The sequence below is a fragment of the Astatotilapia calliptera genome, chromosome 11 (genome assembly GCF_900246225.1).
Source record: "Astatotilapia calliptera chromosome 11, fAstCal1.2, whole genome shotgun sequence".
In the NCBI taxonomy this organism is placed as follows: Eukaryota; Metazoa; Chordata; class Actinopteri; order Cichliformes; family Cichlidae; genus Astatotilapia; species Astatotilapia calliptera.
Window position 1 is genome coordinate 8,630,361 of NC_039312.1, and position 15,428 is coordinate 8,645,788.

Consider the following 15,428-nt stretch of genomic DNA (forward strand, 5'->3'; position numbering starts at 1 on the left):
TAACGGTAATTAATACATGTGCATCAGTAGATAGAGGTACTGTACTTCAGGATGTCGCACTCACTGGTCATGAAGATCTTGTATTGATAGTTTTTTTTTAAAGTAATACTTTAATCCATAATTTGCACACTGCATTTTTCTTTATCTATAAATCCTTCTAATAATCATGCTTATTTTGCAAATGCTAATGCTGTTCCTGCACACGTAGCCTTTGCATTCCTAAAACCCTAAAACGGGTACTAATGAAAAAACAGTACAAGGTACAAGGAGTGAGACTGAGGAAGAGTCAGCCATAACATTGCTGAAGAGGTTTCATATCCAAATCTTGAACCATTGCGAAAAACAGTTTAGGAACAAAACAAAGTGTCCACAAAACCATACCAAGAATTTTGCAGGTACTCCGCCTTTATGAGTAAAAACCTTGAAATCTGCTAAATGAAGGAGAGTCTGCAGGCAGCAGTGAAGCATGGAGCTTTCTTAAAGGGATTCTGCCACTATATATTTTTAGGTTACTCCAAAAGGCTGACTAAAGCTTTGCTTAATTTCCAGATCATCATGCCGTCTTCTTGTGACTCTCTGATGGAAGACATCGAGGACATGGTGTCTTCTAGTGACCCCACTCCTCATGAAAGACAGTCTGCTAGAAAAAGTATCATACCAAGGGCAAGGAAGAAGAAAGAGCTCATGAGCGATGAGGAGCTTCAAGCTGACAGGTGTGTCCAGTGTTTGATATTATGTTACTGCCATGGGGGGAAAAAGGGAAATTGTTGGCTTAAAAATAAAAAATTTAACCATGTATTAAAAAAATGTATAAGTAGATATTTTTGTCAGCGAAAAAAGTGTATTTTGGCTTCATGTTAGAAGGAATAACGTCTTTTAGATGGTTTTTAATAATTGTCCACCCATCTCTTAACATCAGTGCACTGAAATGTTTGAGCCCACTTCCATGTGGAGATTATAGTTGTGGAATTCAAGCCTAAAACACATTCAACATACATCCTCTTTATGATTTAACCACCGGCATTTTGTAGAGGGTGTAGCAGCCATGGCAGTTTTTCTTGAAACAACAACTTTAATCGCCACATTTGGACATTTTCTCAAAATGACCAATAATGTTTTTTCTTCATGTGGCCCTAATGCTTTTTCGTACCTGCTCATTTGGGGTTTTTTAGAAAAATGTCATGTTGCCAGCTTTGCACAGATCCACAAATGTAGGCTGAAACATAGATTATGTTTTGTAGTATAGTGGTGACAATCTGTTCTCTTTATTTAGAGAAAGAAAGAAAAAAGAAAGAAATGTAGGTATGCAGTGGAAGTACAGATGTCCCAGTTTCACACTGGGACTTGAACGCATCTCATGTTTGTTGATCTGTGAAATTAGTCTCAAAACTCCACTTGAGATGAGTGTATCAGGCTATTTGTGCACACACATTTAAGGTTTTGTGAGCACGTTTAGTTTTAGACATCTTGGTTTAAGCTTGTCGAATCCGAGGCAAATTCCTCTCATGTTAGAGCTATGAAACTTGGAATAATGATCCAAACACTTTAGTAACAAGGAAAATGACTGTATTTCACAAAGTGTTTTGCAACTTAAATCAAGACACTGCTCTATTAATCACAACTCAGCTGCATGCGTTGCTGACACTTTTTAGAGTTCTGTAAAAGTTACAGTACTAAGCAAACGATTTGGACGCTATTTCTAAATTCCTCCAAGCATCTCGTTCAACAAAACCAAAAGTTTTCCATTTCCAGCATTTTTACCAGTGTTCTCTTGATTGTTCTATCGATTGTACCCTGTGTGAGAGGTTTCTGGTCACCAGTGTATAATCTGGAAGCTCACAATTTTGGGGATTTCTGAAGGTGTTTACTTAGTTTTCCAAGTGAGTGATGTTTTTAATTGAATTTCCTGAAGTGTTTGAAAGAGTGTTTGTTTCTTCAACTACATTTCTAGTTGTTGTTATAACTGAATTGTTTCTTCCACTACTTAAAAAAATAAAATAAACCCCATAATTTCATCTAACTGCAAACTGTTTTCTTCTGATTAGTTGTATGTTAATATTTTATATATTTATATTTCAGTAATTGGATAGATTAGAAAAATCCCATAGTCATGTTGAGCATGTTTACATTCTACATGGCTTTGCTGGGGAAAACTAAATTACAGTCGCTGTACATGCTGCTGTTCCACGTTCATGTTGTCTTAATTTTTGCATTTCTTATCTAACAGAGGAAATGACACCAATAGCACACATCAGCTATACCAAAAACCTTAGAAGCTTCCAAGCCACAAATGCCCTACACAAGATCCCACTGAATCGGAAAGCCACCTTATCAGGGTGGTTTGATATTTACTCTTGACATTTAGTTTGACAGCAGCTGGTGTAAAAGCACCTTTGTACTTCCTCCAACACACATGGGTAATAAAGCAAATTTACAATAGACAGCCTTTTGTCAGCTGGTTTGGTTTAGACATCGATTTTTGCACATCAGGATGATTTACAATGGACGTATTACTTGTGTATTTTTTTAGTTTGATCCCTGGTACCCAAAAGATCTGGATGAAAACATGGGGCTGCAGTCATAACAACTCAGATGGGGAGTACATGGCTGGGCAGCTGGCTGCCAGCGGATACAAGATGACTGGTAAGAAATGATGTAATTGTACTATGTTGTATTAATTCTGTTGATTTGAAGTCAACAGTACCAACAGGAAGCTGCCTATACCATAACGTGACAATAGAAATATTGGATGTATTTTATATTTAGACAAAAGATAAATGGATGAACAGCTACAGTGGTAAATATGGAATTATTCTGGGTGCCAGTTTAGCTCGCTGCTTGAGCAGGGGCAGCGCTCCGGGTCGGCTCCAACCCATGGGCCTTTGACGATTGTCTTCCCCCACACTCTCTGCTTTCCTGTTTATTCTCCACTGTGCAGCTAGTAAAAGCAAAAAAGGCCACCACAAATCTTTAAAACATTTAAATATCATTATTATTGTTAAATGTCTATAGGATTAATGTCAATATTATTATTAAACACAAGAGGGCGGTCTTGCTCTATAAGTACACTGAACCTTAAATGTTATTCTGGTTGGTGAGTTTTATTTTTCATTGAATTGAACTTGTTAAAAACACCTATGGATGAACTGTGCAGTGTAAGCATTTTAATTCACGTCTGCAGTCTGCCAGTCTTTAGGAACCAGATGGATTTTGTTATTTCTCATCGCCATGATTACAGCAGTCATTTACATGCTTTAAGCTGACTTAAAATAGATGAGAGCGTACATGGTTCAGATTACAGCTCGTTAGAGAAAACTGATATAGTGAATGCTGCCTTTCATTCTTCGGTTTTGCGTGAAGACGCTGGCCATGTTCGGTACTAGATTACGGGACGTCTTTCAGGAGGGTTTCGTTGCGAGTGTGCGCAGGTGTGATAGACCGACACAGGTGAAAACGATAACGCAGAGAGTGATATGACACTGAGTTTTGCATTGTAGTCGGTTAAATATGATACTCTGGTGAATGTTTGTGACCTCATGTTTGTCACAAGGAAAATTGATTGTGCCTGGCTTTGTGTGATTAGTTATGTGTTCAGTGTGAGTATTTGTGTTGTTGTGTGTGTGTGTGTGTGTGTGTGTGTGTGTGTGTGTGTTTCAATAGACACGCGCCAAGACGGATGAAGAAGACGGAGTAAACCCCTTAGGCATTTTTCTTTCTCTCCGTGGGGTCTCCACAGCCATAGAGCAAAATTAATCACACACTTCAAAAATGCAGATCTACCCACTCATTCAAAGTGACACACAAGACACAGTAAGCCCATGACCACAGGCCAATAGTTTTTCTCCTCATCTGCTAGGCCAGACCCTTGATTTCTCTCTTCTCAGTGCGTTGCTCCTTGCTGACGTAACGCGTCTCTGTTCAGTTTGTCGTCTGTCACCTGCCCCTCCACTTCGTAACAGATCCTGTCACACATCTACTGAAGCTTTAGACTTTCTGTGCTAATTTAATTTGGGATTTTTTTTTTAAATTTAGTGGAATGGCTGCAGTCGGAAGAGAGTGTAGAGAAAACTTGTTTGTATTCAGACAGTTGTTTTCTATTCCCACTTTGACCTTTGTAAGGGTAGCATCCTCCTGCCTCTCAATCTGATTACAGCACATGTTGCTTCTCTGGTTGTCTTAAAGTCCTCAGCAGATATACATGCAAGAGGGTGTAATGTAATACACTCTTTGGTAATAAGGTTAAATATTGCTGTTATGGGTATTAGATTATTGTAATCTCTGGGTGAAGACTCTCTCTGTCTCCTCCTCATGTTAAAAGCACGGCTGCACAGCGACCGGGCAGGAAAAGTAGGAAAGGAAAGGAAACCCTTAATAATCTTACGCAGCAGAAAGCTCAAATCATTCAGAGCATGTGCCTGTGAGGCAGACTTTAAACACTAAAAGAGAAAATTGGATATAAATACACATGAGGGTCAGAAGAAAGTTAATTGAATGTCTGTCTTCTATTGTTTGCATATATTTTGCATGGTTGAATACGTTTAGAAAGGATGCACTCCTGTTTGATGTTGTCGTATACATTTGTCTCCCTGGTGTGTGCCCCGGTGGTATGTTTACTCTGCTGAAACGAAGGTTCATTTTCTTTCTGTCTGACGCCGTACTTTGATGTGAAGCTGCTATTTCACAATTTATTTATTTTTTTACTTTTTCTTTGCCAGAACAGTTTTCTGACTCCAGGGTCTTTATGGAGATGTGCATGTGAGCATGATCCCCAAATGGTGCTCAATAGGTGTGCTTAGTTTTTCACGTGATTTACAAAAGTTGTGCTGTTATCTATGGAAGCCTGTTTCCGCCACTAAAAAAAGTATCCGCTGTTTCTGTCGAAATGTGTGGACACACATGAGTGTGCAGGCACAATATTTCGAGAAAATAACTCGAAATTTTAATTGTTTTCTCGAAATTTCAAACTAAAAGCTAACTCAAAATTTCGAATTAGCTCTGCCAATCAGTAATCTATGTGACTGACATCATTTTCTTATTACCTGGAAGGATATGGCGCAGAGGAATGCGCTCTTAAAACCGGATCGCAACAAATTGGCGCTTTTGAGAGCATGTTTGCTGATAGTAACGCCATGTGATTCAGCTAATAACACAAGGATTTAATCATTTGTGAAGCCACGGTGAAAATACTCAGCAATTTGTGCATTCATGACTGGCTATGACACTGGTAGCTTAGCTGTAGCATTTGTAGCTCAGGGCTTCAGCTTCCGGGTAACAAGGAAATGACGTCATTCACGTAGATTACTGATTGGCAGCGCTAACTCGAGTTACTTTTCTCAAAATTCCGAGTTAATAAGTCGAAATTTCAAGAAAATAACTTGAAATTTCGAGTTATGAATACTTTTGTTTTTAATTGTTTATTTATTTTTTTAGTGGTGGAAACGGGCTTCCATACACTAAACACATTATTTCTTTAAAATAAATAGCGGAGCAGTTGGCAGGAAATGACGCGTCTCAAACATTAGTGAATCAGTCTGTGCGCTTGATTTCTTTGTTCCTCCTCCTATATTTAGCACCTTGAGAAAGGAACTCCCAGAAATGCATATGCAACATGATCAGCTGCAAAAAGTCTGAGTTCCCACATCTTACAGTCTCCTCGCTGTAAATACAGACAGTATTTTTTATTTTTTTTTTAATGGCAAAACCAAGTTTGTGCTGGTGCAGCATGTTAGTAAATCTTCCCTTATAACTTCCTGCAGCCCTAAACATGCGATTTTATTTGCCACACATAAATTTACCTGCTGAGGGCGCGTGCGTTTAGAGATTCCTGGCAGCTGAAAAAAATACATCTTATAACTCTGCGACAGAATAATGCAGATATTTCCACAATGTAAAGGCCATCTCTCTGCTGTCATTCAAGCTGACCTTAACAGAAACGTGGCCACAGCCATAGACTAGATGCACTCCAGTAGTCAGAGGGAGATAGAAACGATGTGAACGTGTGTGAGATTGTAAAAAAACTATTTCTTTATGCAAGTCACATCAAACAGAGCTCGGAATAGGGAACAGTAATAGGTTCCCTATAATAGGAAAAATGCTGATGGCCATCATTACACGTATGCAAGCTTTGTTAGTTGCATGTCTCACATATAACAGGTTAGAAAAGGTGAGAAATTCTTCCATTCACAGCGAGAAAAAGGTGTTGTTTTACCCTGTGCTGTAGCCCAAAATATACCTTTATCTTACATTCATAAAGCCTCAGAGTACGACCGCTGCTTTTCTTCATACGCCTTTTTTTCCACTCTGTTCTCTCTCAACAAAGTATGTTAAAGGTCAGAGTCTTACTGCTAATGCTAAAGGCTTAGTTTGGTTTCTGTCCTCCACAGCTCTGCTTTTTATCCGTGTCTTGTTTGCGTTCCTGTATCTTTTCTCTTTCCCTGCCGTCCTCGTCCCTCCGTCCCTGTCGGAGTTAAAATCTGCAGTCAGTCGTTGCGTTTCAGTGTGAGATTGTTAGAAAGAAATGGACGGTCATGGACAGAATCAGGTGAGATTACACTTGGTAGAGGTGACGATTGTGCTGAATGGTATTGTATGGAATGATGCGCAGTCTTCTACAAAGGCATGAAATTGTCAGGAGTGTATCAAAGGTGGAATTGTGTAGTATGACTAACATAGAAAAAGGCTCGTGAATAGCATGGCGCTGTTGGCCAGATGGAAGATGAGGACAGGTTGAACATTATCATTTGTGAGTTCGAACGTTCCATATAAAATCACAAATTCCCGCCTACCTCTGTAATTTGTACGCCTATGTGTGTTCAAATCCACCACGTCGCTCTGCAGTTTAATGAAAGCGTATGGACAAAGGAGCCTCGGCGCCTCTGAAAATATGACATCACCTTCTCTCCCTCTCTCTCTTATCCTTCCTTCCTGTTTTCTCTCCATCACATCCCCGTGCCCCCCCTTGTCGCTCCTTCCTACCCTTCTCTAACTTTCTTTCTTAAACTATGACATCACTTTTATAGTAGATAGTAGCAGTTCTTGTGTTGGCCTATAGGTGGCAGCCTTTCCCCGTGTAGCAGCCCTTTGTTGTAAGAATGAACCACTACAATATCAGGGTGAGGTCATCCTTCCAACATCCTCTCTTCCCATTCATGGTTTTAAAATGTGTAACTTTCAAAGCTTCAAAGCAACCCCTGATTATATGCAAGCTGTACATGAAGCCAGCTCTCTATCAGTTGTATTATAAACATATAAACATGGAGGCTGCTCTGTTACGGCTTAATGCAGATTGTTGTAGTTGTGCTTAGTTGAGAAAAATCGCTCCTCATCTGTAGCTGGAGATGCTCTTAGCTTGTACATGCAGTGCTTTAAAGGTGTAACTCTCAGGAACGTCTTTTATTTAACCAGTTACTACATTCATATTTGAGATTAGCATATTACTTGGTTGCCACCTGTGGCGATAAATCATATGCCATGGCGTTTATTTGTTTGGTCACGCTCATATTCTAGTAGTATAAATGCACACACACACATAAAATAAATAGTGCTGATTAAATAACAATGGCTCGCTTTGCTCCTTTTAAAAAGTTGTGTGCATCAATGAAAGACACTGTTGTTTACCTGTGCTTTCATTGTCTTCCACTTGTTTTAGTGCTGGTACTGGTTTATTGTGGCTCGTTCTCATTTGCTGTTCCCGCGCACAACCAAAGGGGGCACTCTTCACCCACGCTAGCACACCGACACCAACGAACTGCATTTGAGCAGAAGAGCAATGTGCCAAATAGTGACTTCATAGGAAGGCATCTATGGTCACACATGAGTGTGCAGACACACACAAACACACCCTTCATGGAAAGTCACACCAGGATATTTTGATTGTTTTTGGCTGGTCTCCTCCCCTCCCAATATCTTTTCTGCCATCCAGCCGGGCACACAGCACTTCAGTTAGGATTTTACATACCGGTTAGGCAAAATTACTCCCGGGTACACAATGTCAGCCAAATGAGGCGTTTTCAGTTCCTGGTTTGGACGCAGACGTTAGAGGATATGGGTTTCAGAGAGAGAGAGGGTGTGGGCTGCTTTGATAAAATGATACGAGGACTTAATTGATCAGAAGGTATTACGGGTGCTGCCGTGAATAGAAAATGCTGTGAGTGTCACAGAGTGTGGTTTTTTTCCCTTTATTAAGCCTTGTTTCAGAGCAGGTAATCGTCAAAAAATATGAAATATATATATCGGTTAATTAAGATTGAAGCATTATGCATACTGCTTTTAGTAATAAAAGTATTTTTTCCAACTGAGCTAAAGCACTTAAAAGTGTTTAGTCAATAGTAGCTGAAAAAAATAATAGTTTAAATGTAGATCTAGTATTTTTACTGCTCTTTAATATTTGCTTAGCCTTAGAAAAATTGTTGTAGTATTTGGATGTTTTGGCTGAAACCCCTGAAACAATGTTCTGATGGCGCTCACACTGCATTTGTGTTTCTAGCTCTTCTGTTGCTCTGTGATTGTATTACATCACCGTAGAGTATTCTCACTCTGAGTCTGTGTTCCTCGCATACGTGCCGTCTCATTCATAAAACGGAGCGTGTGAGGACCTTCTGACTGGCTGCCTACGCGCTACGCAACATTACACGCCGTAAAATTATAGCCAATGAAAACTTACAATGTTGCCTGACTCCACCTCTCACATAAACACACACATTGGCGCTCGCAGCCCGCCCGCTCGTACGCACATTTACTCTTCTCACACACAGTTGCAGCCGTGGTGGGAATTGGTGTTGTGCAGAGAAAGTATCTGAGAGACAGTTGCGTTTTCGACAGTCATCATTCTGTAAGATTAGACTTATCGCCTGGTGTCTGTACGCCTGAGAAAAACTCACTGTATGCTCACCGTCTTTCCACTGTGGCGTAGCTGCGCGGCTCGCTTCACTGATTTAGAGAGGGGAGAAGGAGACTGGGAAAGAATGAAGGAGAAGGCAATGTAAGGAAAGATGAGAGGAGGAGTCCGCGGGGAAGGAAAGATGGTGGTGGGATGCGGGGCACAGCAGACGTAGATGGCACTTCAAGACAGAATTAGTCTAAGCGACGGTTTGGAAGTGCGAAGGCGAGCAGGGAGGGCAAGTACGATGCCAGGGAAATGAGCTAGAATCTGGCAGATCTGCAGAAATGGGGAGTAGAGAGATGTAGAGTGTAGTGGTTTGTATGACCAGGAATGACAGGTGAGATGTAAGGGGAGAGGAAAAAAGAGAAGCTGCAGAAAGAAAATAGGAAATTGTGTCTGGCAGCTGTAGATGCAGTGCGAAGGAAAAGATTCCTGCTGGATAATAAATGAAATGCTCTTGTGTGTGCTTGAATTGAAAAAGCACTTTGCACTAATCTGCTAAATTTAGAAATTGTCCTCATTTCATTTTTGTGTAATGCAATTTGATGTAAACAAGGAAAAACTATTAAAACGGTAAAGCAACACCTATCTCTCGTTTCTTAGGTATTTACTAAGGCGCACACAGTCTGCAGAGCTGTGATTTTTGTCTGAAGTTGCGATAGAAAGACCCATCAGTCCAGGCAGTCGGGTGTAACCGTTTAGAGATCAGAAGATTAGAGTGATCCCAGCATTGTGCGTGTGCCCGTGCGTGCATGCACATGTGTGTTTTGTTGATCCTACAAGGTGACCCATGTGTAGACGGCACCCAGTAAGTAACCATTTAGAAGCCATAGGATTAAAGACCTTAAAATTCCCATGAGGGAATTATGGATAGAGGAGAAAGAAGGAAAGCGGCATAGGCAGAGGGAAAAGGGGGAGATCGGTGATTACTCTAAGGAATGGAATATTGATAGCATTGTAAACTCGTCTGAGCAGAACAATCATTGCGGCAAGAAATTGTCACGGGGTTTGGAAAACACAGTGTCCGTCTTGGAGATTTTTATTCTCAAAAAAGTTAAATATTAAAAGTAATCTGCATGTGCTGTGGAAATGGGCAAAATAAATGCCTACATAGTAAAGAAACTGCAGGAGGGCAACAAATATGTTCCTTCCAGGAACTCATTCCCGAGAATCAGATCTCCTTCACTGCTGGAAAACCTTTCTCATGTGTATGATTTTAAGGAGCATGGAGAGCAATCAGATTTGACTAAAAAGAGACCTCTCCTCGCTTCTCCGAGGGGGGAAAAACAGAACAAATTTATTTCCGAAAGGGCAGTGATATTTCATCCTTGTTGCCTTAAACCTCAAAGGTAGGAGAGGAAGAAGAATTGAAGCAAAAAGAAAAGCTGCTCCAGTTCCCCATCTGCACAGTCATTTGTGTCCCTGCACTTTCATTTCTTGATGAAGGGAACGAGAGAAGCTGGAAGGAAGTTTCTTTTGCTACTTCCCCGTGGAGGAAGGAAGTGTATTACCTATTCCCTTTAGAATCCAACCAGCCAAGTAAACCCCATGTTATACCAGGAATACCGCCTGCCTTCCACAGGGATTGTGAATACCCTGAAGGGGTATAATGTGAATATCATGGAGGGGATGTAATGGGATAAGGCAGGAGCTGGAGGAAAGGCGTAGGGGTGGAGGGGCAGAAAGGAAAGGAGACTAGCAAAATGACAAGTAAAGGAGGTTGTCTGGAAAAGGGATGAGAGGTGAGGCTAGATTTTGCTCAACATCCATAGTATTGAGCCTTAAATCAAAGCTGGGAGATGTTGGTTTCTGGCATTGAAGGTGGCCTAGGCTTAAAAGAAAAAAAAAATCTATTGGCCTACGACTGACAGTTCCGCTCTGTGGCCAACACACCCACACTGTGTGGGAAATTGCAGGAGTACAGCCTTCACTCCCCTTGAACGCAATCCATCGGGTGCCATTTAACAAGGCATTTAACCCCTAATGTCTCGACTGGAGCTGCTCGATGGGAAACGTGGCACGCCTGTGGATATGTTGGGCAGCTCCCAGTTAGGTGTATGCACCCACCCTCTATTGCCCAAGTCTTGCCAATTCATGTGTAATAATATGACACACAAATACAGCGTGTGTGTGTGTTCTTGGGCAGTGTGTGTGAAATTTTGTTTATAAAACTGCTTCCTGTTAATATATTATAGTAAGATTATAGTGAGTCTATAGTTCTTGGCTCAGTATAATAGTTCGTTCTTCATCTTTATAAATTTTTTAACACTAAGCAAAAATTTTTCCTTTTTCTAGAAGACTAAAAAATCTTCTTTAGGCTACATTCAATATAAATAAAATAGATGAAAGTGTTTGTATTTCTTGTGGAGTATTTTAAGTTTAACAGTTACATTACAGTGGAATGACCTATGTGTACAAAGCATACGACAGGAAAAGAGATCAAACTACGTTTTTATTTTTTGCCCCAGAATTAATACTGTGTCATATTCATGGCGTAAGGACAAGTAAAACTAAACGAGTATGGGATTTGTAACTAATGTGAGGATGGCTATACTGCAACCTGCAGATTTGGTGGTTGATGGTGTTCTGTAAAAAGAATAGGGTTGCCGTGTCGCACATTATGCTGTAAATGTACAGTACGGGAGACCATTATGCATATGTATCCTCCACAGTTACAGAGAAGCTGGGCATTAAACCAGTAATGGGCTATTTCAGCTTTGTTTGATGCTTCAGATCCATGTGATACTAAGGCTACGTTCACACTGCAGGTCTTAATGCTCAATTCCGATTTTTTTTGATCAAATCCGATTTTTTTTTTTTTTGTCTCCTCGTTCACACTACAAATAAAATGCGACAGCAAACGCGCTCTAGTGTGAACGCTCAAAGCGGCCCGCATGCGCAAAAGAAGACGTCACACACAACGCGCTCTGTTTAGACCCAGTATTGTTTGACTGATGGCCCTTAATATAAAGACTTCGGACTTTACGTTTCCCAATTTTTGCTTTAAGTTATTGTGTTAAAATAACCTAATTATTATCCTTATTGCTGTTTTAGAGAGGAGCGGTGCTTCAAAGGATGGTTGCAGATTCCTGTCAGAATCTGCAGATTATACAGTACAAATAAAATGTTCACGTTGTCTTCCCAACAGTTTCACTGACATCTACACTGGAAGGCCAGGAAGTGTTCGTGATGTCTTCTCCGGCGCTGATAATTAGCGTCTGTCTTGTGACAGTGACGTAAAAGACGGATTTAATGCGACATGACCGTTCTAACAGCAGTCGCTTTCTAAAACATCGGATATGTATCAGATTCAGTACCACATACGAAAGTGACCCAGATCGGATTTGAAAATATCGGGTTTGTGCCGTTCACACTGTCATAGCATGAGCGGATATGGGTCGCATAGGGTCAAAAAAATCGGATTTGATGCGCTTTCGCCTGCAGTGTGAACGTAGCCTAAGAGTCATTTTAAGCAGGGTTTTAAAAGGACAACAGTCTCCATCCAGATGAGTATCTGAGCAGTTTTCTTTCTATAGTATACTGGGTATCGGTGTATGTGTGTGCTGCTGCCCATTGCTTGTCCAGGTTTAACCTTTTTTTTTTTTTTTTTTTTTTTTACTGTATTGTGGTTTTTAGTGAGCTGTACATATGTATTATTGCTGTTACTATGTTTTAGTGATGAATTTTATTGACAAATATTATAACATTAGTGTAGGATGTTGTTGTTCTTCCCTTATTCCAGCGGTCCCCAACCCGCAGGCCACGGACCGGTCATTTGTACCGGGCTGCAGGAGTTGAGGCTAGGTTTGATATTTTTGGTTTTCAGGGTTTTTATCGTTATGTTTTTTTATCGTTAGCTCGGTTTCCCTGGGTTTTTTCCTGTGTATTATGAGTAAATCTCCTTTTTTTGGTACCGGTACTGGCTTTATTTTGTTGTATTTATCCGCGACACCTTAAAGGCCGGTCTGTGAAAATATTGTCGGACATAAACCGGTCCGTGGTTGGGGACCGCTGCCTTATTCCTCATTGCCCTCATTCTGTGCTAAGCTCCTCTACAAGGACTCATGAAGTTATGATTTTGAGTCAAACTAGAGCTGCTTGATGTTTAAATTTCATGTTTCATCTTTAAAAGTACCGTGTCGAGTACCAAATCGAATTTCTGTGTTCTGCTGGGAAACCGGTGAGTGGGCGCTGTGATTTATTTATTTCTATCAAGTTTGACGAGATCTCCAAATGCAGCCCCAAACCATGACAGAGCCTCCAGCGTGTTTTACTGATGGCTGCAGACTCTCACTGTTGTACCTGTCCTGGCCTCAGGTCTTGTGTCTGGTTTGTTTTTTGTTTTTATTTAAGGACATGACTTCCAATGACTGTCACTATTTTGTTTCACATTACTCTCTCTCATGGCTGCTATTTCCGTTCTGACTTTCTGAACCTACATTTGCTACATAGTTCAGCTAAATCGTCATACTAAACTGAAGTTTTAATTGAATGATCATTGTACCTTTTGCTGCTTTTATTCATGATTTTCTTTAAGTAACAGTAACAGGTTGACCTTTGGTGACATGTCCCCCACCCACCTATACTGAGCAAATGGTACAGAGCTGTCGTGTTGTATTAGGTCTGGTGGCAGAGAGGTCAGCACTGTAGCATTGATAAACATCTGGCTAAGTAGCATTCATGTGACGTTAAGTTAATCTAACATTAGTTGATGCTTTCATGTTCCTAAAACACTGTAATAATGAAGTTGCTGACGTGTTCAAGTGTTCAAAAGTACTGAATTTCCTACATTTAATGTAACTTCAGTTACATACAGTATGCTGTATTTAAAAAGCTGCTTGCTTGTAAAAGGGACAAACCAGGAGCCCTCAAGAAAATAAGAAAATAGAAAAAAAACAACAACCTTTCTTTAAATTGAAGCAGTGCAGTGTGTCTTACTTAATCAAGGAGGCTGTTATTCTAGCCTCTTCAGTGTAGCGCTCTGGCTCCAGTGCTGGTGAAATTTGCCAAACTAAACTTAAGACTGTGACTGGCTTAACCTCGTGTCATGATAACAGACGGTATCATTATCAAAAGAAGTCTGTAGTTATTGACCCGGGTCGGTGTGAACGCTGGTTTTCGCACATGTTCCTAATTAGCGCTTAGACGAGCAGCTGCAGCTTCGTCAGTGAATAGCAGGGAGCTAGCACAATCAAGCTCATTTCAATTGTTGGGTAAGGGTAAATAAAAAAGCAAAGTCTCGCAGGTTGTCGCCAGCTTTTGAAAAGTGTGTGAATTTTACTCGAACTGTGAAATTCACACAGATTTGCTACCTGCATCTGTAATAGAAAATTCACCAACAGAAACGTTCATGATGAAAGGGACATCAGATGATTACATATGATGGCGGTTCGGCATCTATGCTATTGTTGAAACGCAAACATACACAGAGTAAATTTAAAAATGATGTTTTTCTAGACTTTTGAGAAAATCTTTGCAGATAAAAAGCCAGTTTGTATACAGAGAAATGTTATTCGTTCAGCTGCTTTTATTCACTGTTGAAACACGTTGCATAACAAGTACTCTTGTTGGGGTAACTTGCTAGGAACAAGCTAGAACTGTTTATAGAGACATAGAGCTCACCGCTGTGTTAGAATTGGCCGTGATGATTGTAATGTTGCAGTATCGGTAATCAGCTCTTTAAGTGATGACGTATGAACCCTGCTTCCGGGTCCAATTTACTACCCCCCAGCCCTCCACAAAAAACCCACAAAAAAACCCCCAAACAAAACAAAACAGTCAGTGATCACTGTCGGTCTCTCCCGGTTTTTATTACCACTATAGGGCTGAGCGATATGACCAAAATCTCATATCCCGATATAAGAGTTCTATCGTCCGATAATGATATAAATCACAAAAATGTAACATTTTCTGTAAATTCTGTGAATCTCGGGCAGCTCGACTTGCGTGAAGTGTTTCCAGCTGCGCGTCATGTAGCTGGAGTCGAGTGTTTTAACTGATGCATGAAACGATGCATTTTTGGGGAAAAGCCTGTTCTAACGTTTGAGTCTAAGGTTTATTTTTTAGCACCTGGCGGCTCTTTTTTTAATTCTCATCTGTAAATAATCTGCTCGTTCATGCGATTCAGTTTATTTTGAAAAGTCTCAACAGGATCTTGAGCTTTATTGTGAAAGGTTTATGTGGAACATAAACAAACGGACACGCGATGGTGTTACCGTCGTTGTTGCTAACCACAACGCATAAAAACAGGCGCTTGTCCGTCTGTAGTGTGGTTATATTAAATATAAGAGAAAGAGAGAACTTCAAGAAATGAATATAGCCACTACAGTGACCATCAAAACGATGAAAAAAATATTGGCGTAAACAGTTTATTTTGCGACACCACGAAACAAACGATAGCGTAAAAAAATTTGATTACCAGTGACTGCAATAACACGGAGCTAACAATGTGTTAATTGGGTTCACCAAAGTCCAAACTGAGCTTTATTCACATAATTTGGCAGCACAAATTGTCCCAATTTCAAAATGTCATTGTTTCAAAATGTCA

The 15,428-nt window shown here is 40.4% G+C and overlaps 1 protein-coding gene across 1 annotated transcript in view; it reads left to right on the forward strand.

Annotated features, from left to right (window-relative positions):
* The window catches only part of cdkal1 (CDK5 regulatory subunit associated protein 1-like 1), a 255,607-nt gene that overhangs the window by 649 nt on the left and 239,530 nt on the right, over positions 1-15,428 (forward strand). Inside the window, exons 2-3 of the mRNA XM_026183920.1 lie at positions 550-713; positions 2,531-2,643. Coding sequence (XP_026039705.1) covers positions 556-713; positions 2,531-2,643 — 271 coding nt within the window. The 5' untranslated portion in view covers positions 550-555. The remainder of the gene's footprint in view (positions 1-549; positions 714-2,530; positions 2,644-15,428) is intronic.